The following is a 25,897-nucleotide window of genomic DNA, read 5'->3' as shown; positions in this document are numbered from 1 at the left end:
TCCCGGGCTTTGCACCTTGCTCCAGGTGCTGCCAACCTCAGCTGCTGGCTCATAACCCCACTCCATCCCTGACAGCACAATCCTGCTACTGCAGGTCACCCCGATCCGTGCCCAGTGCTCACCCCTGGTTGGGTTGGGCCAGGAGGCTCAGGGCTGCTCTCCCCCCCTCCCTGGCACATGGCTGGTGGGGGCATCAAATATTTATCCAAGCCCTAAAGAGCAGGCAGGGAGGGGATTGGGTTTCCAAGCTCTCCAGCTCACCCCACGCTGCTTTGTGTGTGCCAGGCACTGGGCCAAGCCCATCAATAAATAACACAACCCCTCGCCAGGAGCCGCTGCCACCGGTGCCCTGCTCCCGGCCCCGGCCCCACGCTGCTCCCAGCATTAAACTTTCAGGTGCTGGGAAGAGGCAGCAGCTCCCACTGGCTGGGGAATAATTATTCACAGGGCTGGAAAGCAGGGAAGTGCTTTGGTCTGGGTGTTTTCCCAACTCACGCTCCTCCAGGAGTGCTAATCCCATTCCATCTCTGAACCAGCAGCGAGGGCCGTGGCTCAGTCCCCACGATGGCACAGCATCCTGGGGATGGGTCCCCACGATGGCACAGCATCCTGGGGATGGGTCCCCACGATGGCACAGCATCCTGGGGATGGGTCCCCACGATGGCACAGCATCCTGGGGATGGGTCCCCACGATGGCACAGCATCCTGGGGATGGCACAGCATCCTGGGGATGGCACAGCATCCTGGGGATGGCACAGCATCCTGGGGACATGGGGCAGTGGTGGCCTTGGCAGTGCTGGAGAACAGTTGGACTTGATGGTTTTAGAGGACTTTTCCAGCCTAAACAGTTCCACGATTCTATTCTGTGATTCCATCTACATTTCAGTGCTCACAAATGCCCACCTGGCACGAGAAGAAGGAGCACAAAGCCACTGCCAGGGCACCCCCATCCTACAGCTCAGAATTACAGAGGAATATTGGGGGGGATCTGGCGGAAAAGGTCACGAGATGGGGTCTGTTTCAGCTTCAGGCTTCCCGAGGGTCCCATCACTGCTGCTGTCCCTCCTCCCCCCAACGTGTGTCCCACCCCGTTACCTCCACCAGCCGGTCCTGGGGCCGCAGCCCCGCTCGGGAAGCCGGAGAGTCGGGATCGACCGAGCGGATGAACTGCCCCGGCCGGGACTTCTCGCTGTGCAGGTTGAAGCCGTAACCATTGGGGCCTTTCTTCAGGTGGCAGAGACGTGGGCACAGCTCCTTCTGTCCATTTAAATCCTGATCAAGAGAGGAGGGGGCGGGGGGGACAAGACACGGGGGTTAACTGATGGGTTTGGTTCGCTCCAAGGCAGAGGTGACCATAAATAAAGGAGGAAGCGCCCTATCTGCCTCCGTCCTCTGCACAGGGACAGGTTAACAAATGAATTTCCTCTCATTGAGCCTATTTTAGAAAACCAATTGTCCAAAACCACTCCAGAAAAATTAAAACAAAACAAAAAATGCATTTCCTTCACCAGGAGCAGCCCAGATAAACCCACCCGCACGCCGGGACCCCCCCGGCAGCGGCCGAGCCCCAGGCAGGGAGGATCCAAGGCCGAGTTCTGCTTCGCCCAGGCTCACCCAGACCCGGGATTAACCTCACTTATTTATTTAAGGCAGCACCACGCCCTTGATCCTGGTGACACCGGCATCGCCCGCGGGTGCCATCACCTCCCAGCGGGGGGGTCTGGGATGACAAACCCCAAAGTCCAACAGGTCCCCCAGCACGGGAGGGCTGAGCTTGTGCAGAATGTCATGGCTCAGTCACCATGGGGTGATCCCAACTCCTTCATCCCCTCAAGGAGGGATTTTACAAAGGAGGACAAAGTGGGGGCACACAGAGTGGTCACCCCTGGGGATGTCCTGTGCTGAGGGATGGAATTTTCATAGAAACACAGAATGGTTTGAGTTGGAAGGGACCTTAAAGATCATTTCATTCCACCCCCTGCCATGAGCAGGGACACCTTCCACGGTCCCAGGTTGCTCCAAGCCCCGTCCAACCTGGCCTTGGACACTTCCAGAGATGGGGCAGCCACTTCTGTGGGCAATTTTGGCCATAGCTTCAATGCCCAGGAGGGACAGTGGTGCATCAGGGTTCAGTACCAGCCTGATCAGCTCAATCTCAGCATCCAGGAAGAAACAGGGACACAAGATGATCAACCCTAACACACAGAATGGTTCAGGCTGAAAGGGGCCATTGGAGGTTATCTAAGTCCAACCTCCCTTTTCAGGCAGAGGTCCCTAGAGCACATCACTGAGGATTGTGTCCAGACAGCTTTTCTCTAACACAGGAGGGGCACCTTGACCACCTGAGGGTGCTGAGCACCAAATTCCCCAAAATCTGCTGACACACGAGGGTCACCACCAGCAACACCCGTCATGGGCATTGGGGCACACTCAGACCCACTGCAAGTTCCACTTGTTCTGGAACTTTACAGAGACTCACTTGCCAAGAGTCTTTTATTAAAAATCAGCTCTTGGTGTTGACACCTCAATTCCAGATCAGTTCTTAAAGGGGAAAAATTATCAGTGCAAAAACCCAGACCAGGATGGGGCTCCCAAGCACCTCAGCCCCACAAGCCAGGAGCAGCCCCGCACCCTCATCCTCTCCCTCTGCACATTTAACACCCCTGGACTTTTCCCATGGCCCCAGAGCAGCGGGTTCACCCTATCTGCAAACATTTCCAGCCTGCCTCCGAGTTCTTCAAAAACTGAGGAAAACAGGAAATGATTCAACCGGCCCAAGAGGGTCGGATTCGCGTGACCTTAAAGGACACTCGGGGCTCTGTGCGGCAGGACAAGGGGGCATGTGCCACAAGCTGAGGGCAACGTGGCTGGGATCACCAAAATGAACCTGAGGTCACCTATTCAGGTTTAAAAAGGACCTTTTTAAACGGTTTTCCTCTTGCTCCGTTTTCGCAGGGTCAGAGCTCTGGCAGCAGAGGGAAAACACTGAGAGAAGTCACTGAGAAAATCACCCCAAAAATGCTGCACTGTGGGTGCTGCCCCAGCGTGGGGATCCCCTGGGGACACACCAGGGTGTATCTGCCCGTGGGGATCCCCTGGGATCACCAGTGAAATCAAGTTACTCAATAATTAAACCACACAGGGGAAAGCTCCACTGCAGGATCCCTTTGGCTGCGAGGGTGGTGACCGGTGCCATGTCCTACGTGGGCTTGTGCTGCTTTCACCCCAAAATCTTGAATTTAAGGTCCTTAACTGGGTCGAATTCAAGATATTTATTTTTAAGTATATATATATATAAAATAATCTCAATTCAGCATCTGTTCTGAGCAGAAATCCTCAGGCAAAACTGCTTATCGTCCCGCAGAGATGATCCAGGGCTTTCACCGGGCTCTTAAACCTCCTGACTAACGCAATCCTTGGCTGCTGGAAAAAACAGGTCTTGGAGCTGAGCTCTGCAAAGCCCCTCTCTGGGATTAAGCAAACGCTGACACTCCCCTCGCTTCCCCCCTGCTCAGACTCCCCCACTGACACGGAGCCGCTGCCTCTCCTGCCAGCTCTGCTCTCTATTTTCTTTTTCACCCGTGCCAACGTTTCCCTGGTTGTGTTCTGGGAAGATATTTCCTAAGCTCCCAGGGGGAATTTGGCCTTTGTGAAATCCAAACCCTGCCACAAAGCGTTCCCTGGAACAGCAGCACGTTATCTGGGCTTCCCAGGAACCCGCCTGCAGAAACACTCCGGTCCTGCTCCGGAGGAGGCTTCGCTGCCTTTCACACGCCAGGGACTTGAAAGCCAATTTGGATTAAGTTACATTCACATGGATACTATAAAGCAACAAAAACGAACTCTATTTTTTTGTCTATTTGCCTGCAAAAAAAAAAATTTTTAAAAAAAATTGCAAAATGAAGCAATTTTTTTTTCTAGGAATTCGGATTCTACCAGTGGCCATTAATTTAATAAACTGGATTAAGGAGGAATGAAATGGCAAGGCACACTCCACCTACAAGCATCCCAGTCTGTACCATCCAAGGGGTGTGTGTAGATAAACACTGCCTGGACAAGCTGCACTGCCACCCCATCCCTGGAGCTGCTGCTTGAGACAAACCATCGGCATATCAAAAGGAAAATGGTTTCGGAAGCACAGTTCAAGCTGGTCCATTTAAAAATGCACAAACAAGACATTAAATAACAATGAAACACTTCCAATAAAATAAAAAAAAACCCTAGTTGGGTGTTGCCAGCTCTCACAATCTCATAGCAACTCTTGCAGCATTTGATTTTTTATTTCCCTTAGAGTTTCCAGCACTGCTGTTGGGAACTGGGGTCCCCTGGGGACACCCCTTGGCTTACTGGGGATCTTCCAGGGACAACCTCCAGCTCATTGGGGTCCCCCAGAGATACCCCTGACCAGAGTCCTCCAGGGACACCCCCAGGCTCACCAGGATACCGCAGCACTGGCTTTGTGCCACCTCATGCAGGTCCCTGCAGTGACCAGGACCATTCCCATTTCAGACACCTGGAGCTGGCACCACAAATGTCACCAGCTCCGATTCACGAGGGGTTTCCACACCAGTAATTAGCTGTGCCAGCCTCCATGCAAGCAGAATCCACTCCCAGCAGCACCAAAAGAAAACAAACCCACCTCCTGGGTTTTGAGGGGCAGCAGAGCAGCCCCTCAAGCTCTGTTACCCAACCAAACCCACCTGCCCCTGCAAAAGTCCCTCCTCGACACACCATCACGAGGTCACTGGTGCCAGAGACTCGCTCACTGCCACGGCTGACCCTGAGCCCCAGTTTTGGGACAGGGACAACCACTCGCTCCCCTCGTCCTGATCCCACCGCTTTCCAAAGGTGAGACTCACAAAACCAACCTGCACCTTCACACCATCCCTCCACAGCCCCACTGTGAGCAGGAATGGGGACAAAAAAGGGCTTTTCAAAGACCAGCCCAAAAAGCTGCAGGAACAGCCACAGGTATCTCCACACCCAGGATGCTCAGAGACAGCACTGGCCAAGTCCCAGGACCATCTCCAGCCCCTCTGCCCTACAAACACGTGCCCACAATGGGCTAAAATGCCTTGAAATGCTATGTTTTAGGGTTTTACTCTGAGAATAAAAACCAGTGCCAGTGTGGACACCTGGTTCAGTTCTCCTGGGTCCTCCAGGAGAGGAGGAGGACAAGGAGGACAACACACAGACACAGACACAGACACAGAGCTAATCTAGCGGCCGAGGCCGGGTCGGTACCATCCTCCCTGGGATCCTGGTGGGTCCTGCAGGCCCACGCACCAAGGCCACGATGCTGCCGAGCCCCTCAGCGCAGGGGGTCACCCCAAACCCCCTCCAAGGCTCAAGGGACACTCAGCACAGCTGGGAAGTGCGTGGTGTCCCAGGGAATCGGGGATTTGCTCAAACTCAGCCGAGCTCACGTGCTGGGAGTGACGGTCACCCTGTCACAGCGTCATCCCCAGAGATCAGGGCTCGGCCCTAATCGGCTCAGTCCTGCCTGGGACCACCTCACCCTGCTCCTGGCACCAGCCCATCCCTCCATGCCCATCCCAGGGGCTTTGCCATTTCCTGGGGGCAGCCAAACAGGCTCCAGTTGCCACTGTCGGGAACTGCACCTGGATGCACTCCAGGCTCCGGATCGGCGACATGTCAAACCTTTCCGCCTCTGCTCGGCAGAGCTGGAGAAAACCCAGGCAGGAGCATTCCTGCCTAATTCACATTGCTAACATATTTTCTTTTAAGTCAGCTCCCGTGGCGTTTCCTCTCCTTTTCCATGTGGTTTCGGACAGAAAATGGCTCCTTCACTCCCTGAAAATCAAATCTCTGCAGCACAACCCACCAGGGCTGGGGGACACCAGGGGCCCGTCCTGCCCTGGGGCCACCTCAGGACACCGAGATGTCCTGGGGGGACAGGGGACACTGCTCAGAGCCTCAGAGTCCATTCCCACTGTCTTGCCTCCAGCTGGGGCCTCTCCATCCCCTGCACTTTGGATTCTCCACTGCAGGCAGTGGCCACCAAGGGATGGGAGGGGATGCACAGCCACCTTTAGGGGTTGTGGAGGAGAAGTGCAGGACCCTGACCCAAATCCAAACCCCAGCAGGCAGAGGACCAAGGGACAACTCTGGGAGCCTGGAAGGAGCCAGGAAAGGGGGCCCAGGGGCCACAGCACCACCAGAACAAGAGGTCCATTTAAACCCCTCTGACAGGGGCACCCTCCCTTGGCAGTACTGGTTATGCTGGGAGCTGAGCCGAGCCTTGGGCAAGCTTTAACTGCCAGCATTATTACCACAGTTCTGTTGGAACCTCAAAGGCTGCTGCCTTTGCTCGGATTTAGGGATGCACTTAACTTCAAGCAGATGTTTGTCACCCTGATCTGGGGAGGGGAGAGGTGAAAACCTGCTGTCTTACACACTGCAAAGGTGAGGAAAGCTGGAAGAAGCAGGAGCCCCCACCGTGGCTGCCAGCAGCACCCACAGCCCTGCTTGCCATGAGAACCAGGCAGCTTTGGGATCGTGCCACGGCTGAAGCGGGATTGCTGCCTCCATTCACTGCCGTGCCAGGGATCCGCCGCCTGCTCTAGCAGGGCTGGGTTTCATTTCTCTTCCCCCAGGAATGACTCAAGTTTTCCCATTAAAGCAGCACCAGAAAGGGGGCTATTGTAGCCCTGCATCCCCTGGGGCCAGGGGCCCTCGGTGACACTTTTGGGGAGGGGGGAACACAGCTGACAGCAAATGTCAAAGGAGCCTCAAAACCCATCTAGAGAGTGGGACCAAGGGCTGGCAGCGCTGCGAGGGGCAGGCACAGCACCCCCAGGTCTGCACTGTGGGGCAAGGACACAGCAGCTCTCCCATCACCCCCACTGCTGGGAAAAGCAGAGCAAGGACGCTCCCGGGGCTCCCCAACCCCCCCACGGTCCTCAGCTCCTCACTGGGATTCTGGGATGCTGCCCCCCCACGCTGCTGGGAAGGGCTCGGGGCTCATTCCCTCCCTCCCTCCCCCCATGTCCCTCCGGCCACACACTCTCACCCAGCTCCATCCCTCGGCTCGGAGTCAGCCAGCGCCGGGGCGGCTCAAACTCCAGATGTTGGGGAAATGCTATAAATAACGGAGGGGGAGGGGGAGACGGGGCTGGGGGGACGCCAGGCCCACCGAACCACAAGCAGATGTTCCCTGCAGGGCCAGAGCTGGGACTGGGGAGAAAGGTGGCAGTTCCAGCACCCAGAGACCCCCTGGCACTGGCAAAAGGGGGTAAGTCACAGGTTTTCCACAGCCAGGTCAGGAATAAATCCTCGGGCAGGACCAGTAAACAACCTGCTTCCATTTTTATACAGCCACAACTCTAATTAGCACCCGCCCCGTTCCCGAGGTGTTTCGGCTTCAACAGCTGCGGTCAAAGGAGGAAAATCCCATGTCATTCCTCCAGTGCAGACCTGACAGCCCAGTGACACTCACTGTAAACTCCTTCCCAACATCTCCCAAGCAGGAGTGCTGCCACCTCCACATCCCTACAGCCAGGAGAAAGTTTTGGGTGCTCCCAGGGACAAACGGGGACTGCAGAGTGTCCAAAGTCATCGCTGTCCCGAGAGAAGAGGATGAGCACAAACACAGCTGAGCTGCCTCCAAATAGCTTTTTCCAGAGCTTAAAGCCAGCAGAGTTACCTTAAATATCACCAGAAGGAGAGGGGGGTGTTGCAGGGTCCTGATGGTGACGGCACAAACTGTGCCACCGTGTCACAGCTCCATGTCAGCACCAGGCTGACACTTTGCCTGCCCATCCCCAACACAGCTCTGGGCTGTTGTAGCTTATTAAAATCTCTTCCATTAGTCAAATTGCTCCAATTATTTGAATTGCTCCAGCTGGGTCTGAGTGATAGAAGCATCAAAAGAAAAAACTTGTGTATTTTTTTTTAAGGGCAGCAGACACAGATTTGTGCTGTTTTCCCAGCAGTGCTCCCCCAGCACCCTCCCACCAGCCTGGGGGGCTCTGCCAGGCACTGGAGCTCTGCCTGGGGGGCTGTACCAGCACACACACCCAACACCCTTTGGATGCATCCCAGCCTTTGGGCCCTGCTGCTTTCTCTGCCAACAGGCAGCACAAAGGGAGCGAGCGGGAATGGCAGGAGGGCGATTCCAGTTAGCAGTGGAACATGTCCAGCCACAGGTCCCACGGCCAAGCTGCAGCTGAGGGGACAACTTGGATATTTCAGGGAGTCTCCAGTCCCTGCTGGGGTTGCTGTGATGGATGGGAGCACCAAGTTAGGCTGGTCAGGGTGACACCAGGTCCCTGCTCTGCCCCCAGTCAAGCCCGACAACAGTCCCTGTGAGGAGGAGAGTGATCCACCATGCCATGGAAACCCCATGCCTGCAGTATGGCTTCTTCCAGCCATGGAGGGGAAGGATGATGCCCACAGTGGGTCCTGAGCCTCAGTAGGGACCCACTGAACCCAAGGACACCCACCCTGAGCCCTGCAGCCCTTTTGGACACAGCAGAGGGGACAGTGTGGGTCACTAGTGACCCACAGCCCCTTCCAGGGTGGTGCAAAATCAGTCACAAAAAATTACTGAGGTCCTTCACCACACCCTGGCAGTGCAGCAGCAGCAAGAAGGGGTTTGCACCTCCCTGTGCCCTGCACCAGAGCGTCCAGGTCATCCCAATCCCATGTGCCCCAGTCCTTTCCAGGTGCTGTGGGATGCAAATCCCTCAGGTACCAGCACCCTGCCAGAGTTGTGCCCCAGGCTGTTATCCCAGCAAGCTGCCAGGCAGAAGAAAACAAGAGCAGGAAGGATGTGGAGGGTGGGGAGGATGCCCAATGTCCAGCCCAGGGTGACAGTGCCTGCCAGGCTGGGTGGCCCCACTCCCACCCCGGCACCCACAGGGCGATGGGAACAGCAGCTCCCTCACGGCTCCCATCAGGGCTTCACCTCCAAACAATCCACTGCCAAAGAAACCAGAGCTTGACCTTTGCTGCTGCTGCTGCTGCCCTAAGGCAAGGGGTAAGCCTGGATTTGCCCCTCTCCCAAATCCCAGGCACTGAACTGGAGCATTATGGAAATCCCTGAGCACAAAGGGGCCTCTCAGGAGAGGGGCTGTGGCCAGGCCATGTCCTGCTCAGGCCCACGTGTCCCCTGTGGGGACAACCCCAGGCGAGACCCCGATGGGCACATCCCCACTGTGGGAACACCAGCCCAGTGCAGCTCCACGGGGTCCAGCTGATCCCCCCAGCAGCACTGACTCCAACTGAGCTGTCCTGGCCATTCCCTGGCAATCCCACAGCTGGGGAATTTCTCAGCCACAAGCTGCGGGAAGCAGCATTTTTTCCCCTCTTTGCTGGCGTTTGAGCAGACTCAGACAGCGAAGGCACCCACGCTCTTCCCCCCGGGCAGGGCTGGAGCCAGGAACAGCAGCACAGGCTTGGCTGGAGCAGGGAGCAGCTGGCCCGGCCCAGGGAGAGACTGGGAGGAGGGAAGGAGGCTGGAGGAGACCGAAACCGCCACGTGCACGTGTTTTCGTTGAGAGAGACAACTTTTCCAGCCTGATCTGCCAAGGGGACACGCAGCCGGGATACCAGCGAGCTCCCCTGCTCCAGAGGGATCAGCTCCAGCACAACATGGGGCAGCAGCATGGGTCCTGGCAGGCTGGCATTTGTCCAGGAGGAGAAACATGGGATCTCCACCATTCTGGATTCAAAGGGATCTCATCAGATCCAGAGGGACCTGTTTCCTAGTGGGTGGGAGGGAAAGGAGCATCGGTCACTGTGCAGAGTTCAAGCTGCTGGAACAGGGGGAAAAGTCCTTCCCACGCTCACCATGAACCCCCAGGCGAGAAGAGGGATTGCTATGGACAATGGGAAGGCAGAGGGAGATGCTGGGAATGAGCTTCCCTGATCCCACAGAGCTCCCTCCCTCCACAGGGGCTGTGTTGCAGCACAGAACTCACATCCCCTGCCCAACTCCTCAACACCCCAAAACACAGACACAACAGCACATATCCATGTCCTCAGCACTGCTCCAAGGACAGGTGATGGATCCCAGATGGAGCCTCCAGCTCAGGGCAGAGCCCATAGGTGAGTTCACCACAGCTCCCAGCCGGGGGCTGTGCCGGAGTCGGGCACCACCACCTGCCCTTTGGACCCCCCTGCTGCCTCCAGGCCAAGCCTTGAGCAATCACCAAACACTCATCTGTGTTGGCCCCATTCCTTGCCTTCAGTGACCCCGGTCACAAGCAGGAATCCAGTCCTACAGCTTTGTGCTCCCACAGCACTCACTGGGCACCGGGGATGCCAAGGGAAATCCCCCCAGAGGTGGTGGGGGCTCATGCCATGCACTGGGCACCGTGGGGAGCACCCTCCCACCCCTGAGAACATTCTGCACCCTGTTACAGGTGGGGCTCACAGGGAAGGAAAGGTATTTTCCCAAGGGCTGAGGTTGCTCAGGTTCTGAAGTCCTGGCTTTCACCCGTGCCAAGGCTGTGGGACTTGGGGGCACCATCACAGGACCATGTACCCAACACCAGAGCCCACCAGGACCAGCACCAACTGCTCAGACCCACGGAGAACCTGCCCTGAAAGCCTGATTTTTGGGGATGGGGTGCAATCCCACTGCCCTGCAGAAAGCTGGCTGTTAGTTGAGACATTGAACACGGAATGGGGAAAACCTCTGCACCACGGGCCAGCGAGGACACGGCTCCTGGTCCCCCCCACCCTGGAGGAAGAGGTCATGGGTGCTACACTCAGCCTTGCAGAGCCCAATAAGGCACATGCAGGGTGGGGAAGGACAGCACAAGCCATTGCACTGTCCCTTTGGGGCTGGTTCTCTCCTCCTGCTCTGCCACCGAGCCCACCTTGGAGCGAGGGGCGCAGTGGACACGGGGCAGGAGCAGGACACATCTGCACCCCCTCAGCCTGGCCCCTGCCCAGGAAGGGGGAGAACAGGCGCTGCTCTGTGAGTGCTGAGACCAGGGAAGTTCAATAGTTTACTCCCAATATTTGTCTTGGCTGGGCAGCACAGCTCGCTGGAGGAAATGGGGCAGGGGGAGGGCTCCAAACATCCTCTGCATTCCTTGTACCGAAAGCAAAGCCAGCGCTGTGGCACCCGTGCTCGGGGTCAACCAAATGTAAGGCCTTTTGTCTTTAGAAATCCTGCAATAAAACATCCAGGGGTGCAATTTTCCAAAAAGCAGGAGGGGCGAGGAGCCTTGGTCCCAGCCCTCAGCCTGACATGCAAACTACTCCCTTCTCCCAAAAACCCACAAGCCAAAGCCTTTGCACAAAATCTGCTGACCTGGACACAGCACCCAAAGCCTCTGGCTCTGTAGGGGCTCTCCTCGACCTCCCCCTCCAAAAGTCAACCCTGCTGCCACAGCCCCATTGCACAATGCTGGCACCCGCTCCATCCCACGGCACTGCCGGGAAACACGGGACCAAACCGAGGCCTGACGCAATCAGGGAACCCCAGGGCTCATCCCACTGGGATGCTCAGCTCCGAAAATGACACATTTCAAACCAGCTCCTTAAAAACGAGGCGGCCACAGAAGATGCCCCTTGCCCGGGAGCCGAGCATGCTCCAGCTGCTGCTCCCAGGAGAGGGGCTGGTGCTTATCTCCAGCCCAGGAGGGCTGGGGCAGATAAGGGGGTTTGGGGGACACGGTGTGTCCCCAGGGCAGCACGGGAGGATCTCCTGTGATAACCCCGGAGGCAGCGCCGGCTCCGCCTGCTCCGGCTGATAAACCCGGGGTGGGTGTGTGGTGCCGGGCACAGCCCGGTGCCAGCTGTGAGCTCGGGGCAATCCATGCCCACAGGAAGGGCTGACGGGGAGAAGAAAGCCATGGGAAAGCAGGAACAGCCCCAGAACAGTGCTTGCAAAACCAAAAGGTGGATTTGGGCGCCCAGCAAAACCCCATCAGCCACTCCAAGGTGATTTTTATGCCCACATTCCAGCACAATACAGGGTCTCCAACGTACCCCATTCCAGTCCCCAATGCCAGCAGAGCCCTGTGCTTGTTCACAGCTGCCAGACAAGAGCAGGGAACTCTTCCAGGCAAAGCCGACTGACTACTCACCCGCTTAGAACTAATTAGGGCTTGTCTTAATTAAATCCTGCTAACCATGAACAACCCCAAGGCCAGAATTAACTGATTTACCTGGGGTGGCCTCTGGCTGCTCATGAGGGACTGCAAGTCCGGCACGAGTGAGAGCCAGCTCCGTGCTGGCCATGGTGAGGCAGGAGCTGTCAGGAACTGGGAAGAGCCCCTGGAGCCCTGCCCCAGGGCAGAGCACCATTCCCCAGGGCAGAGCACCATTCCCCAGGGCAGAGCACCATTCCCCAGGGAATGCCGGTCCAGCCAGAGGTACAGCCACATTCCCGGGGGCGGGAGCTCAGCCTGCCGAGGCTGGAGCAGAGGGATTAGCCCTCCCACCACCTTTTGTGCTGCTCGTGTCTTTAACGGGATTAGCCCCTGTAATTCCTTAAGAGGGTTCAGTCACACAGTGCAGGGTGAGCAGCGGGGCTCTCAATGTGGAGGCAGTGACCCCACTTCCAGCAGATGGTGATGGAGGGGCCCAGGATGGCATTGGGGCACTCACTCACTGCTGATCCCTGTCCTACTCCTTCCTCAAACATCCCTGGCAGCACATGGGACAGCTGGAGACTCTCCCAAGGGAAAACCCACTGCCAGGCAGTCCAACTCATGCAGCCTGGAGAAGAGAAGGCTCCAGGGAGACCTGAGAGCCCCTTCCAGTGCCTAAAGGGGCTCCAGGAGAGCTGGAGAGGGACATGGGACAAGGGATGGAGGGATAGGACAAGGGGGCATGGCTTTCCACTGCCAGAGGGCAGGGTTAGATGGGATACTGGAAGAAAATTCTTCCCTGTGAGGGTGGGGAGGTCCTGGCACAGGTTGCCCAGGAAAGCTGAGGCTGCTCCATCCCTGCAAGTGTCCAAGGCCAGGTTGGACGGGGCTTGGAGCAACCTGGGCTAGTGGGAGATGTCCCTGCCCATGGCAGGGGTGGGACTGGATGGGTTTTAAGGTCCCTTCCAACCCAAACCATTCCAGGATTCTGTGTCCACAGAGCATCTCCTCACACTTCTTCAGCACCAGAACCTACAGGGAACCATCTTTCTTACCTTCCCCTTCCTCATAAAGCTACTTTTCACTTTGGCTTTCACACACTCACCGCTACCAAACATCCACCAGCAGCTTATTGTACCTGGAAACAAACTCTTGCAAAACTTTAGTGGGAAAAGAGAGACACTGAGCCAACAAAATCCAGCCCCACGTCTGGATATGGCCTGAACGCAGCAACGGAACCAAAACACTCAGGGGGCCAGGCAAAAGCTGTAATGAAATTAAATTACAATATGGATCTTGCCAGAAATAATTATGTCAACAACTTGGGGTTCAATTTCTTATTTAAAGGAATAAACCTGTGGATTTGAAAAAACCCTTTACTGATTACGAGTTTGACTTTTTCTCTCTCATATCCCAACCTGGGGTCTCCCAACACCACTGCCTGTAAAAATCTCCATATTTAGAGACAGAGCCAAGGTCTGGGAGACAAAACCAGCTCAAAACAGACCTTCATTTCCACTCTGAGCTATTCACAGTGCTGGGCACATCCTTCCACCTCACAGCCTTGGTCTCCCAGAGGGCCTGAACAAAGCTCACAAAGGTGATGCCACATGTCAGGGCTGTGGGCAGATGGTGTTTCATGGATTAAAAGGAGTTCTTTACAAACCTTGTTTGGAAGTCAGGTGTACCTGGTCAGCAGCTGGAAGCCCTGCTCCCCTCCAGCACACTTTACTCCCTGTGTTTCCATTCTCCACAAGCAATATGAAACTCCAGCACCTTTTATCCAGGTGGGAGCAGCCCCACATCCAGGGGCTGGGCAGGAGGAGGTGGGATTCACCCAGACCTGCGGCACCACCGGGTCTGGGATCAAACTCCTGGAGATGATTTATCCAGCCATGCTGCACAGCAGCACTGGGACAGCCCTGGCTAAACAGCTGGGAATGTGCAGCGTGTCCCCTCCTCCACAACTCACTTGGGCCTTGGTAATAAAGAGGGAATCCAAAAAGAAAACCCAAACCCAATATTGTTTTAAGGTTTCCTCCACCACGACAAGACCACGAGCCTGACCAGGCTGGAGAAGCTCCAAGGGATGGAGGGGAGGCACAGCAGGGGCTCTGTGCAGCTGCCAGGGCACACGAGGAAGGCCCTGGTGCTGCCAGAAGATTTTTAATTTATTTGAAACCATTTAATAGTCCTCCTATTGAACAGAACCATCGGCAGCTGGCGAGGAGCCCACTCGTGAGCAGGGCTGTTATTGAACAAGGCTGCTGGAGCCGATCCCTGCGGGCAGAGGGGGCCGGAGCGAGCTGCACTTCCAACAGCTCCCACTTAATATCAGTTTTCCAATCGTTTTGAGGGAAAGTTTTTGATTACTCGGGGATGCAGAAGGGATCAGCACCGGCTGGACCACACGCAGCATCTCTCGGTGTCAGCAGCATCCCCTCCTGCAGCCGGGCACTGGGTTGGGATCGACACCCCACCCACTCCTGCCCCCTCCCAGCGATGAGGGGGTCCCGGGGGTCACCCCACTGCCCCCTCAAAGGACCGGGTGTCCCTTGGGAGCGTGTGGCTCCGGGAACAAAGGCTCTTGGCAGGGCACAGCTCCTCCCGATGCTAATCTGCCTCTTGCCTCCCACCCGCTTTGTGTTTCACTAAAAATATCCCGGCGGAGGAAGTTTCTGCCGCGGGGTGGATGCTCTCCTCCCCGGGAGGGGCTTCCTGCGCTGCCCCGGCACGAAAATAACCCCCCAGAGCAGCCCCTTCCCCGGACCCGCTGCCCTCACTGAGCCTGCACGGGCGAGCTGTGGCTGAGGACGCCTGCTCAGCCCATCCCATCCCCGCAGCCCACCCACGGCTCCAGAGCACTTGGGGGATGGGACACAGCCACAGTCCACACAGAAGGAAGTGCTTTGCATCCAAAACCCCTTCCCACAGCACCGGGAGGATGCGAGCGTGCAGGACCTGTGGGGTGGGAAGCCAGGGCTGACCCTGCCAAGCAACACACTGGTTTATCCACCTCACAACCCCATGGGTGAGTGTCTCGTCTTGAACCTGGATTGTATCCAGCAGGACAAGGCTCAGATCCCTGCCAGCACCTCCTCCAAGCGCTGTGGTGATGCCCAGCACACGCTGCTCATCCCAAGCCAAAGCTTCTCCGGCTGCCACATGTCCCAAGCTCCCTTCCCGAGGTGCTGAGCTGGAGCTGCTCCAGAGCCCACCCCCAGCCCAGCCCCGTGACACACGATGCCAGAGCCCGGCACCATCAATAATGCAGCGGGGTCAGCGCCGGCTTCCCCAGGCTCGGCCCAGCTGCTGCCCTGCCTTTGGGATTGAAGCACAACCCCAAACCCGAGGGATCCCTCTGCTGCTCCTTGGCTGAGCTCCCACATAAAACACCCCTCCACGAGTGCCCAGTGCAATGGCATTCTTTGGGGGGAGGCAGGGGGTCTCCAGCCCCACTGTCCTGCCCCCAGCTCCCCACAGGCATCTTCCCTTCCACACCCATCCCACCCTATGTCCTCAGCTGGGAACAGCACCCGGAGCAGCTCCACACCGCAGGTGCAGAAACAGTTTGCAGAGTTTCTTTTTAAGCAGAGAAAGGCAGAGCTCACAGTGACACATCCCTCCCCTGATGGGCACACACACAGCTTCCCTTCAGCTCTGCCCATCCAGAACCTCAGATTCCACAGAAATAGCTGCTGTGGGAAGGGCAGGGAACGCCACAGGGACACAGCCACAGAGCCCTGGGCTCCGTGCCGGAAGGTTTCCCCACAGCAGGAACCTCACCCAGGCTGTGCCAGGGATAAGCTTTGCCATCCTCCCCATCACCCCCTCCCACAGGTCTGAGCCTGCCACGGGGAGTACAGGATGCTGCAGGGAAGTGCTTTAATTCAAACCATCCCCTCACTTATTTATTTATTTTTTTTAAATTGCATAATTGCTGCAGACATTTCTGCTCATGTTTGGTTTTATTACATCTTTGTGGTTATTCTACAAGCCCTAAATTTTGGGCCTCAACTGAGCTGGCAAAGCACTCCAAAAACATCTGTCCCGAGTTACTCCCCTTCCAGCGCTCCGGCAGGAGACATCACAACACCAGGGGTTTATTTGCATCAGAGAAAAGTTCTTATTCCTGACCCAAAGAGAAGAGTAAATATTTACGGCCCCAACTTCAGTGCTGGCCCCACACCTGGTCCCAACAGGCACCTGGCCACCCTCCTGCAGAGAGCAACACATCTGTCCCCAGGCACATCAGGCCAGGGCACACAGGAGCTGCCACAACCCCGTGGCACCTGAGGGACACCCATTCCTGCCAGCAGCAATCCCAAGGTGACACCTCCCTCCCTGAGCAGGGGACAATCAACAACCAGCCGTTAATTCCCCTCCATTAAAATTCCCAGACTCAACAGGCTTAAATCCAGCAGCTACAAGACGTGGGCTTGTTCTCCAAAGGATAAACTTTGGAGAAGTTTATCCTTTGTAAAGGTTGTGAAGGTCCCTCTGCACACCCACCCCCCGCAGCACAATTTGTCGAGACCGGAGCAGCAATGGAGGGAATTGCATGATCCCAAGTGCCTTTTGGTGGCTTTGCTGTTGTTCTTATTTCTCCTATAAACACACCTGGAGAAAGCAGCGAGGCAGCAAGTCCCAAGGACACCCCAAATGCATCTCACACAGCCCGTGGGCCCTAACGAGGGTCCCAGTGATGGCACATCCCTCCCAGTGCACAGCAGGAATGGGACAGAGGAGCCACAGACGCCTGTGAAGGTGTTGCCAGCCCTGGGCCATGACCCCTGCCCACCAGGGGCACCTCAGGAGTGAGCAGCAGCACCCAGGTGAGCGCTGGCAGCACTACCCAGTGCCAGCCCTGCAGCTCGCCTGCCTTGTACATTTAGCATTTCATTAACAGCCATCGCTGCCCAAAGGCACCTTTGCCATTAAAGCAGCTCACACCAGGCACCCAGAGCAGCCCCTGCCATTCTGGGACCCCCCTGCTCCCCACCCCTGGACCTGCCAGGGGTACTGGAGCCTGTCAGGGCAGAGCAGCCCCCTGGAAAGCAGGGGGAAACAGTCCAGTGGCCACAAGAACACGTTGGAGACAGAGGAGTACATGGCATGGGGACATGTGCCCTGCCAGGGGACACAGCACGGGGCAGGCAGCAAGCAAGCAAACCCCCAAACCCCTCCCAGCCCAGCAGACACGGGTATGGGCACAGCAGGGACAGGGCAAGGCAGCCCCAGCTCCCTGTGCCACCACGGCCACAAGTGGTGCTGGGGACAGCAGAGCTGTGACAGGGGCAGCCACTGGCTGCCAGCCCTGCCAACCTGCACCCGGGGCAGGCAGCAGGATTGGAAATAGGTGCTGAATTATTCATGGCATCACCGGGTTCCTGGAGCACGAGGTCCTGGGCACCAGGTCCCTGCTGGGGTGCACAGTGACCTCCCCACCCATGGCAGAGCTTGGGGGGTCACCCCTCTTGGGAAATCAGTCTGGGACAGCATGGGGGGGCTGGTAGGGCTGTGCCCACCCTCCCTGCTCCATCACCCCCCGCTGCCCACCCTGCCAGCCATCCTGGGTGCCAGACTTCCCTCCTCTTTTTGTTTCAGTTGCTCCTTGCTTCAGGCTGCCCTTAACAACCCGGCCCCAAATCCAGGAAAACTCCAGCCTTTTATATAAACAAATGTGCTCACAAAAATGCAGCTCCCTGGGAGCAGCCTGGAGCATCGGCCCAGGTTCCCACAGGGGCAGGCTGGGGCCACAGGTCTGCAGGGGGGAGGGAGCTGCCTTTTCTCCTCCTTCACTAAACGCCTCCAGGGGAGCTCACAAAAGCCCTAAATCTAGCTGGGGACAAATCCCAGCTGCCACAGCCCCACTGCAGGGGCTGAAATCTCCTCAAGTCCTCCCACACTCAGGAGCTGCACATCCCAGTGCTTGTGATCTGCAGGAGTAGGATGGGGCTCAAACTGCCCCATGGAGGGACAGCACTGGGGGGCCGAGCATGGCACAAACTGGGGTCAGCCACCCTATGTCCACCATCCCCTGGCCTCCAGCTGCTTTGGGACACAGAAGGAGGGACATGTCCCCCAGACAAAGAGCCTGGAGCAGGTTTTACCACCTTGAAGCAAGCAGGACTGCACGGGAGCAGGGTCAGCTCCTGCTGCTCCGGCCACCCCTGACCTCACACCAGGGTCACACACTCCAGCACGGACAAGTGACCTTGGCCAGGGGAGCTGGCAGGGCCCAGCTCTCGAGGGCTGCCAAGGCAGGAGCAAACCAGCTGCTGACCCAAGGCTCTGTGAGTGCCCGACATGCTCAGCAGCCCGTCCCCAACCCCACACAGGGGACGTCATTCCTGGAGTCAGTTCCCTTTGTCCAGTGCAGGCTACACCAAAATCAGCTCTGTCTCTGGCACATCAAGCACTGAATGCCCAGGCAAAGCCCCCACTAAGCCCCAGTCCCTCTGATGGGGACACGGGGGCTTCTCCCCACTCACACCCAGCCCTGTTCAGCTCTGCCTGTTCCACCCTCTCCTTGGAGGAGCCAAAACCCAAAGGCCGGAAGGGACTGTCCTGTTCCCCTGGCCTGACTTCCCGTCAGAACACGCTCTTGGATCCCGACCAGCACACGAAACAGACAGGAGAGGAAATCCCCAGTTTGGAAAGCCACCCCCAACCATGCACAGCAAACCCCCACCTTGGGAATGTCAGCCATCCCAGGGGTGCACCAACCCCCCGGGGAAACACATCCATCATCGTCACACAGACCTTCCAACAGCTTCAAATGATGCAAAAAATACAAAAAAATCAAATATTGCCTCCAATCCTGCCCTGTCAGGGAAGGGCAACCCTCCTCTGCAAGATCCCAAACAGCTCCAGAGGGAAGAACCATGGGGTGAGAGCCCCTCATTATCACTGGGATGCTCACACCTCACAGCAGCATCACCCCTTATCTGCACAGGGGGATTTCCCCATGGAGGGCTCCTGAGGACGACACTTTCCTGACTTTCCCACTGATCTCCTCCCAGCAGCCCAATGGGGCCAGCACTCAGCCCCCAGCCCTGCTCCAAGGGGACAGAGACCAGGCAGCCCCTGCAAGGCCCCCAGGGAGGAGGAGGAAGATGAGGAGGAGGAGGGGGACACCCATGGCAGCTCCGTGCTGGAGGAGGCCATTGAGCACCAGTGGCAGCACAGAGCAGTGAGCACAGGAGGGGACAGCGCAGGGACACGGAAGGGAAGGGGACAGATGGCTGTGGAGCAGTGCCAGAGTCACCAGCTCGGCCGTGCAACGCCCACATGGCTCCTGTCACATTCCCACCTGGAGCAGGGGCAGCCTGGAGCGAGCCCTGCTATCTGCAGAGCACAACCCTGCGCCGTCCCCGCCAGCCCGGCAGCCGTGGAAACTGGACAGTTTCCATCCCGAATTTTTTCCCCTTTGGAAAGGAGTTTACCAATAAAAGGCACAGTCCAGACCCAGGCCACTTAAAAAGAGCTAATTTCCTTCCTATTTCAGCAAAAAGTTGAGAATATGCTTGTCCCAGATGTTCCCTCCCTCCTGCAAATAATGGAGGGGAGAGAAGCTCATTCAGAGCTGCAGCTTTGCCATGTCCCTGCTCCAAGCCGCCTGTCCCAGGGCCAGGAAAGGCCCAGGCTGGGACACCGACCTCAGCTGAGGCACCATGGGGTCACTGATCCCCAGGGCTGACAACCCCGGGGGGCACTCAAGGGGAGGGAGCCGTGCAGCCCCCAGCAGCCAACACTGCCTGGAGCAAGAGCAAAGGAGTCCAAAGTGCAGCTCGGGACACAGCGGGGTCCCTGAGCCGACAGCCACACACAGGAGGTTTTACTGCGACGGGACAAGCCATGCTAACAGAGGAAGGTGCTCCCAGGGGGGCTCACACCCCTGCCCCACCCTGCCCTCACCTTCCTGCTGCCGTGCGAGGAGAAGCTGTGGGAATGCCGCTGGAGGCTGCCCCCGCTCAGATCCAGCTGTGGCTTCCAGACCTCCCCGTTGTCGCTGCCCAGGGCCTTGGAGGGTGAGACACTGGAGCTGAGCAGGATCCCGTTGTGCACCATGTCCTCGGTGCAGGTCAGGCGCAGGCTGCACAGGTACTCGTCCGTCTCCTTGTCCACCACCAGCAGGCGCGTCTCCGTCTCCACGGCTTTGATGCGCTGCACGACCTGGGAAGGAGAGGGACAGCTGAGCAGGAACATGGGAACTCTCAGGGGTGGCAGGAGCTGGACCCAAGGGCCATCAGCTCTCCCCCACTCTCCTGCAGCTCCGGTCTGGGTGAAGGTTTGCTGTCACTTCCAGCCATCACCGATGGGGGAGAAGGGCCGAGCACGGCTTTGGGAGATGCCCAGGATGGAGCCTGCAGCCCTGGGTGATGATGGTGGTGGCTCTTTCAGCCCGTTCCCTGCAGCCACACAGCAGCAGAGATCACCCACCCCGACCCTGGGGGGTTTTAGGAAGGAAACAGCCCAATCCATGCATCCATCCCCCATCTGTGCTAGGGACCAGCAGAGATAAGGGAAAACAGTGCTGGGAGCAGGAGATGGGCCCGTCCCCACCAGGATCCAGCTCCAGGCATATTGAATAGGGACACTGTCCTGCTCTGCCTGGCTCCTTCGAACAGATCAGTGACTGGCAGAGGCTCCAACAGGCACTTGTGGTGCCAGCATGGTGGGGAGAGCCGGGAGGAGCTGATCCCACAGCCAGGCAGGGGGGTAGATCCCACCAGCATGGGTTGAGATGGAAACAGGGCAAATTCAGGACATCCACAGGAGCAGGGCAAACGGAAAACACTTCCAGACTCTCTGCTGGCAGCCACTGAGAGCACCCCCTCCCTGCACAGGCCTTCATCGGAGGAGGAGGAGGGGTGGTATCGCCGGCAGTGCTGTTCAGCCACCACCCGCAGCCACGGGGTGGCCCTGAACACCTCACACATGCTGGGCACCCCCCAAAAGCAGCACTGGGCTCCTTGCAGGGCCCCTGCTCTGATCTAGGTCACACCAGCCAGACACGCCACAACCGCCAAGGTTAGAGCGACAAACGAGCCTAATGCGCAATTAGCCAGCGTTTATTTACTCCCTTCGAGCGCCACTCAAGGTCAACAGAGCCCGGATCTGCAAAGGAGGAAAAGAAACCAACCCCCAAGGCTGCTTGTCCTGAACCAAGCCATCCACTGCAGCTCCATCTCCGTGTGCCGTGCCGGGCGGTCGTGCCCAGGGCTGCCACCCGTAACCAGCCCGAACAGTGCTGATCCATCAGGCCCCAGAAAATCCATCTGCTCCCGTTCAGATCCATTTACACCTGACATCAGATGGTGCTGCTGACACCAGCAATGCCTGTGCAGGGACACTTCTCCCAGAGGGGACCTGGCAGCAGCAGCCAACACATGGCAGCAGTGACACAGATGGGGAATGCGCTGGTCCTGCACAGCGATGATCTCCAGACCCCACAGTTTGGATGCTCCAGGCAGGGAATCACAGCAGTCCCACAGACCCCAACGACACTCAGAGGCACCACAGAAGGGTCCCAACCCAGCAGGGAGCTGTGCCAGGATCACCCAGCACCGAGTTCCCCAACAGCCACGGCGAGAGCAGTGCTGGAGCAGATGGAGCAAGCGTTTCCCGAGTCCCCCTGAACCAGGCAGGGAGAGTGGCACAGAGCAGCCCCTCACCATGAGCAGAAGGGGCTTTCTGTGACGAGCCCCCCCAGGCAGCAAGTCTCTCTGGGGACAGAGCAGTGAGGTGAGAGGCAAAGCAGCAGTGGGGCCCCGACAAGGTCCTGCCCAGCACCGTACCCGCTTCCGAGCCATGTTCACAGCCCCGAGCCCACGGCGCTTCTGGAGACGCCGCAGCCTCCCCCGAGCATCTGGTGCCTCGGGACCTTCTCAGCACCGGTCCCAGCCCCATGATTTCCGCAGCTCCACCCAAACAGACTTTCACCCCTGGCGACACCAGCACCAGCCCGGCAGAGCCGGCCGGGGCCCTTCCACCCTTGCCAAACAACAGCCGCCCAGGAAGGGGACTCACGATGCCGCTGGGAGCAGCTCCGAAAGGGGTGCCTGTGCCCTGTTCCATGGTGCCAGGCTCCGCAGGGACCGGGAGGCTTTCCTTGCTCCAGGCACAGCAGGAGGGCAGGAGCCACAGCTCTGCCCCATGCCCGCGCTGCCGCCGGGGCGAGGAACCCGGGAGCCAGGATGCAGTTTTGCATCCAAGACATGAAATGCCCTGAGAACACGTTCTGCCTTCGCTCCTTGGGTAAGGCCAGGAAAAAACAGAGAACAAAGACACAAATGCTGCCAGCTTCAGCTGGAAACACAGTTACACCCAAACAGCAAGGCCTTGTTTGCTGCGGGCTCCGTCCCGATGCACATGGAGAAGTGTTACTTGTTCAAGGTTGGGGAAGGAGCAGCACAAGGAGAAGCCATGGTGAACCAGCTGCTCCAACCCATCGTCAGGAGCTGGTGTGTGACCCAGCACAGCATCACCCTTCCCATGGTCCATCAGTGCTGGGTAGTTTTGGGGGAAGGAAGAGGTTCTTATGGTATTGAGGCAGCAGAAAGAGCGATTCCAGGAGCAGGCAGGGCTGCTCCTGCTCCCACCACTTGCATGCTCATAGGTCCCAATGCTATAGCAGCAGAAGCACAGCACAGCACCGAGCTCTTCAACACCCTGGACGAGACACCCCATCCCAATCACTGCTCTGCAGTGGGGAGTGAGTGCCAGGGCTCCATCCTGCATCCACAAGCACCAAGGCTCCCTCCCACCTCTGCAAGCGCCAGGGCTCCATCCGGCCTCCAGCAGCAAAAAATGGAAGAAAGACATTTCTCCCATTTCACTCAACCTACTGGGCAGCCCCAGCACGTTTCAAAGGCACAGCTGCTGTTCCTGCTATCGCCCATCCCCAGCAGCCCAGCTCCAGCAGGGAGTTCTGATGGCTTCCAAGGCGCCACAGGAACACAGCTCTCCTTCCTGCCCAGCCACATCAAAGATGGGGATCCTCCTTCAAGGGGTTTGAAATCACATTTCAGGACAAACATTAACTTTCACACAGCTGGCTCAGATCATCAAAACAAGCTCAATTAGCCACCAAAACCCACCAAGCTCACAGAAGGGAGTCCATGAGGCTTTACTGGAGGCTCAGCCTCACCTTCAGCACATCAACATCCACACCTGGTGGGTGAAGCCTGGGAAGCCACAACCCCCCAAAACTCTGCAGGGCCGAGGCACATCCCTGCTCTGCCCCAATGCAGCGCTGGCAGAAGGGCTCACCATGTGTTTTGAGTTACTAAAGCACTAAACCCCGCAGAGCCCCACGAGCCACGAGGCAAACTGTGCCCCTTGCCAGGCTCCGAGTGTCCGCGGGACTGGAGCTGCTTGAACCTCCTTGTTTGTTTGTTTAGATGAAACTGTTTGACAAATACAAGTTTCGGTTTTGTAAGCAGAAAATGACACGGCCTGAAACAGCTTCTGTTGCAGAGCTGAGAAACAGCTCCCTTGGACCCCCCCAGCCACGGCCGTGGGCAGGAACAGCCACGGCTCCCCTCCGAGCCCTATCACACTCCGGCCAGCAAAACTGCTGAACATCTGCAGAGCTTTATCAGGAGATTTTAAGGCATCCTCGTACACTCCGGGCTGCACAAGCAGGAGCAGCTCGCCAAAAGCAGCCAAGAAAACCCACAGCAGAGCCGGAAATAAAGCCCGGGTCTCCCCATTCCTTTCCACCACAGATTGCATAACGCGGCGGAGCCCTGCCCAGCCCCAAACACCTTCGGCTTTCCCACCTTGACACGATTACAACAGCCTGTCCCCAGCAGGGAGACACCGCACCGCCCACTGTCCGCACGGGAACCGACCGTCCCGGGGCACACAAAGCCCCCGGAACCCCGAGGGGGTCACCCACCCCATCTCTGCACCCACCAGCATAGCCCGGACCAGAGGTGCTCCGGCAGAGATATTTTGGGTGAAAACACCCCTTTAGCCCTCTGCAGGGAGGCTGGAGCCGGGCAGAGCCGAGTCGGCGGGGCGGCCGGAGCCGGGGCGCTCAGCCCGGGGTGCCGCGGTGGCTGCCCCCGTTGTCGGCCCCGTTGTCCCCCCCGTCCGTCCTCGCCGTCCCCCCGCCGTCCCGGGCCCTGCCCTCACCTGGTGATGTGTCTCCTGCTCCACGTTGAGCCCGTTCACCTCCACGACGCGGTCCCCGGCGCGCAGCCCCGCGGCCTCGGCGGGCGAGCCGGGCTCCACTTTGCGGATGAACTGGCCGCTCTTGCCCTTCTCGCCGTGCAGGTGGAAGCCGTAGCCGCTCTCCCCCTTCAGCATTCGGCACAGCCGCGGCTTCAGCTGGTCCTTGGCCATGGCCGGCGGCGGAGCGGCGGCGGCGGGAGGGCGGGCGGGCGCGGGGCCGCTTTTATGGGCGGCCCGGGGCGGGCGCGGAGGGGCGGGTCGGGGTCGGGACCGGGACCGGGAACGGGGCCGGGACCGGGGCTGGAGCTGCGGCTGCGGCCGGCGCTGGGAGCGGGGCAGGAGCCGGGGCAGGAGCCGGGGCCGGGGCGATGCGCAGCTCGGCCATGCTGCGCTGCCCCGCGGCACCGGGAGCGCGGCGGGCGGGGACGGGGTCGGGCCGGGAGGGGACGGGGCGGAGCCGCGGCGAGGGACGGGACGGGGCGGGCGAAGCCGGGACCGGGACCGGGACTAGGACCGGCACCGACATCAGCATCGGCACCAGAACCGGCACCGGCACCGGCACCAGCAGCTGATGGAACCCCCGGGCCAAAATCCTTCCAGCAAATGAGCCATATGGTTGGATCTCGGTGGTCGGGTTGCCCAGAGAAGCTGTGGCTGCCCCATCCCTGGAAGTGTCCAAGGCCAGGCTGGACGGGGCTTGGAGCAACCTGGGCTAGTGGAAGGTGTCGCTGCCCATGGCAGGGGGTGGGACTGCATGGTCTTTAAGGTCTCTTCCAACCCAAACCGGGCCTCTGGTGGTCTAGTGGTTAGAGTGCCTGACTCTCACCACTGCGACCCGGGTTCGATTCCCGGCCCCCTGGGCAGGTGGAGCTCGTCAGCCTTGGTAGGCAATCCACCTAAGAGAAGGTCACTCTAAACAAACCTACATCCTGGGGACCTCACTGCCACTGTCCAAGCTTTGCTCGGCCCCGGCAGATGAACCTCAGGACTAAAGGGTGGGCTCAGTTCAGCGCACGCTGTGTCTCACCTAAAAAAATCCACTGCGCAGGCTGGAAGGGTTAATGACCTTTCCCAAAATCTTCGCTCGCGAAGACTGGCCATTATATGTCCAACCCAAACCATTCCAGGATTTGATGATTCCTGGTGGGAAAAGGTTCACACTACATCCCAGGTGCCCTTTGGAGAGGCCATCCAGGTTTCCCCCGGAATGAGCTTGTTTTGGTGAAATGTGCAGATCCCCATCTTCACCTTTTTGCGTTCCTGGTCTTCATTTCTGTGAAATCTGTTACAAGGAGGACATGAGGCAGATTGCCTATCACAGTGTTGGCATTGCACGTCACATTCCTTTGCCACAGGTTTCCTGGCCTTCCTCTGCGGTGTTTCTCCTTCCTCAACAGCTTTCCTACCAGATTTTATAGAGCTGAAGCAAACACTGCAGCCAGCTGGAGGCTGTAAATAAAAGACTCCAGAAAAGAATATTGATTCACTTTTAATCTGTGGTTTGCTTAAAAAAACCCTGCCTCCACTGCAGTTATACATAAAGTCACTCTTCAAAAGAAATACTCTTGAACCAAAAAGATGGTTGGAGAGTCTATGCAGGAAAACCATGACGTTATTTATCTCTGTCAGCTCTTCCCACC

General features: G+C 58.0%; 1 protein-coding gene across 2 annotated transcripts in view; it reads right to left on the bottom strand.

The window, feature by feature from the left end:
- NHERF2 (NHERF family PDZ scaffold protein 2) overlaps positions 1–24,681 on the bottom strand; it is a 33,294-nt gene extending 8,613 nt beyond the window's left edge. The window contains exons 1-3 of one of the 2 annotated variants that reach the window (XM_064673417.1): positions 24,219–24,681; positions 19,992–20,249; positions 1,096–1,272 (exon numbers count right to left, since the gene is read on the bottom strand). In XM_064673417.1, coding sequence (XP_064529487.1) covers positions 1,096–1,272; positions 19,992–20,249; positions 24,219–24,428 — 645 coding nt within the window. In that variant the 5' untranslated portion in view covers positions 24,429–24,681. Of the gene's footprint in view, positions 1–1,095; positions 1,273–19,991; positions 20,250–21,874; positions 21,953–24,218 lie in introns of those variants that run through there. The other variant, XM_064673418.1, reaches the window with a different exon arrangement.
- Positions 24,682–25,897: the final 1,216 nt, after the last annotated feature.

The sequence above is a fragment of the Pseudopipra pipra genome, chromosome 16, assembly GCF_036250125.1.
Source record: "Pseudopipra pipra isolate bDixPip1 chromosome 16, bDixPip1.hap1, whole genome shotgun sequence".
NCBI classification, from domain to species: domain Eukaryota; kingdom Metazoa; phylum Chordata; class Aves; order Passeriformes; family Pipridae; genus Pseudopipra; species Pseudopipra pipra.
Note: the sequence above shows the minus strand (reverse complement) of the source record. Positions and strands in the feature narration are given on the sequence as shown.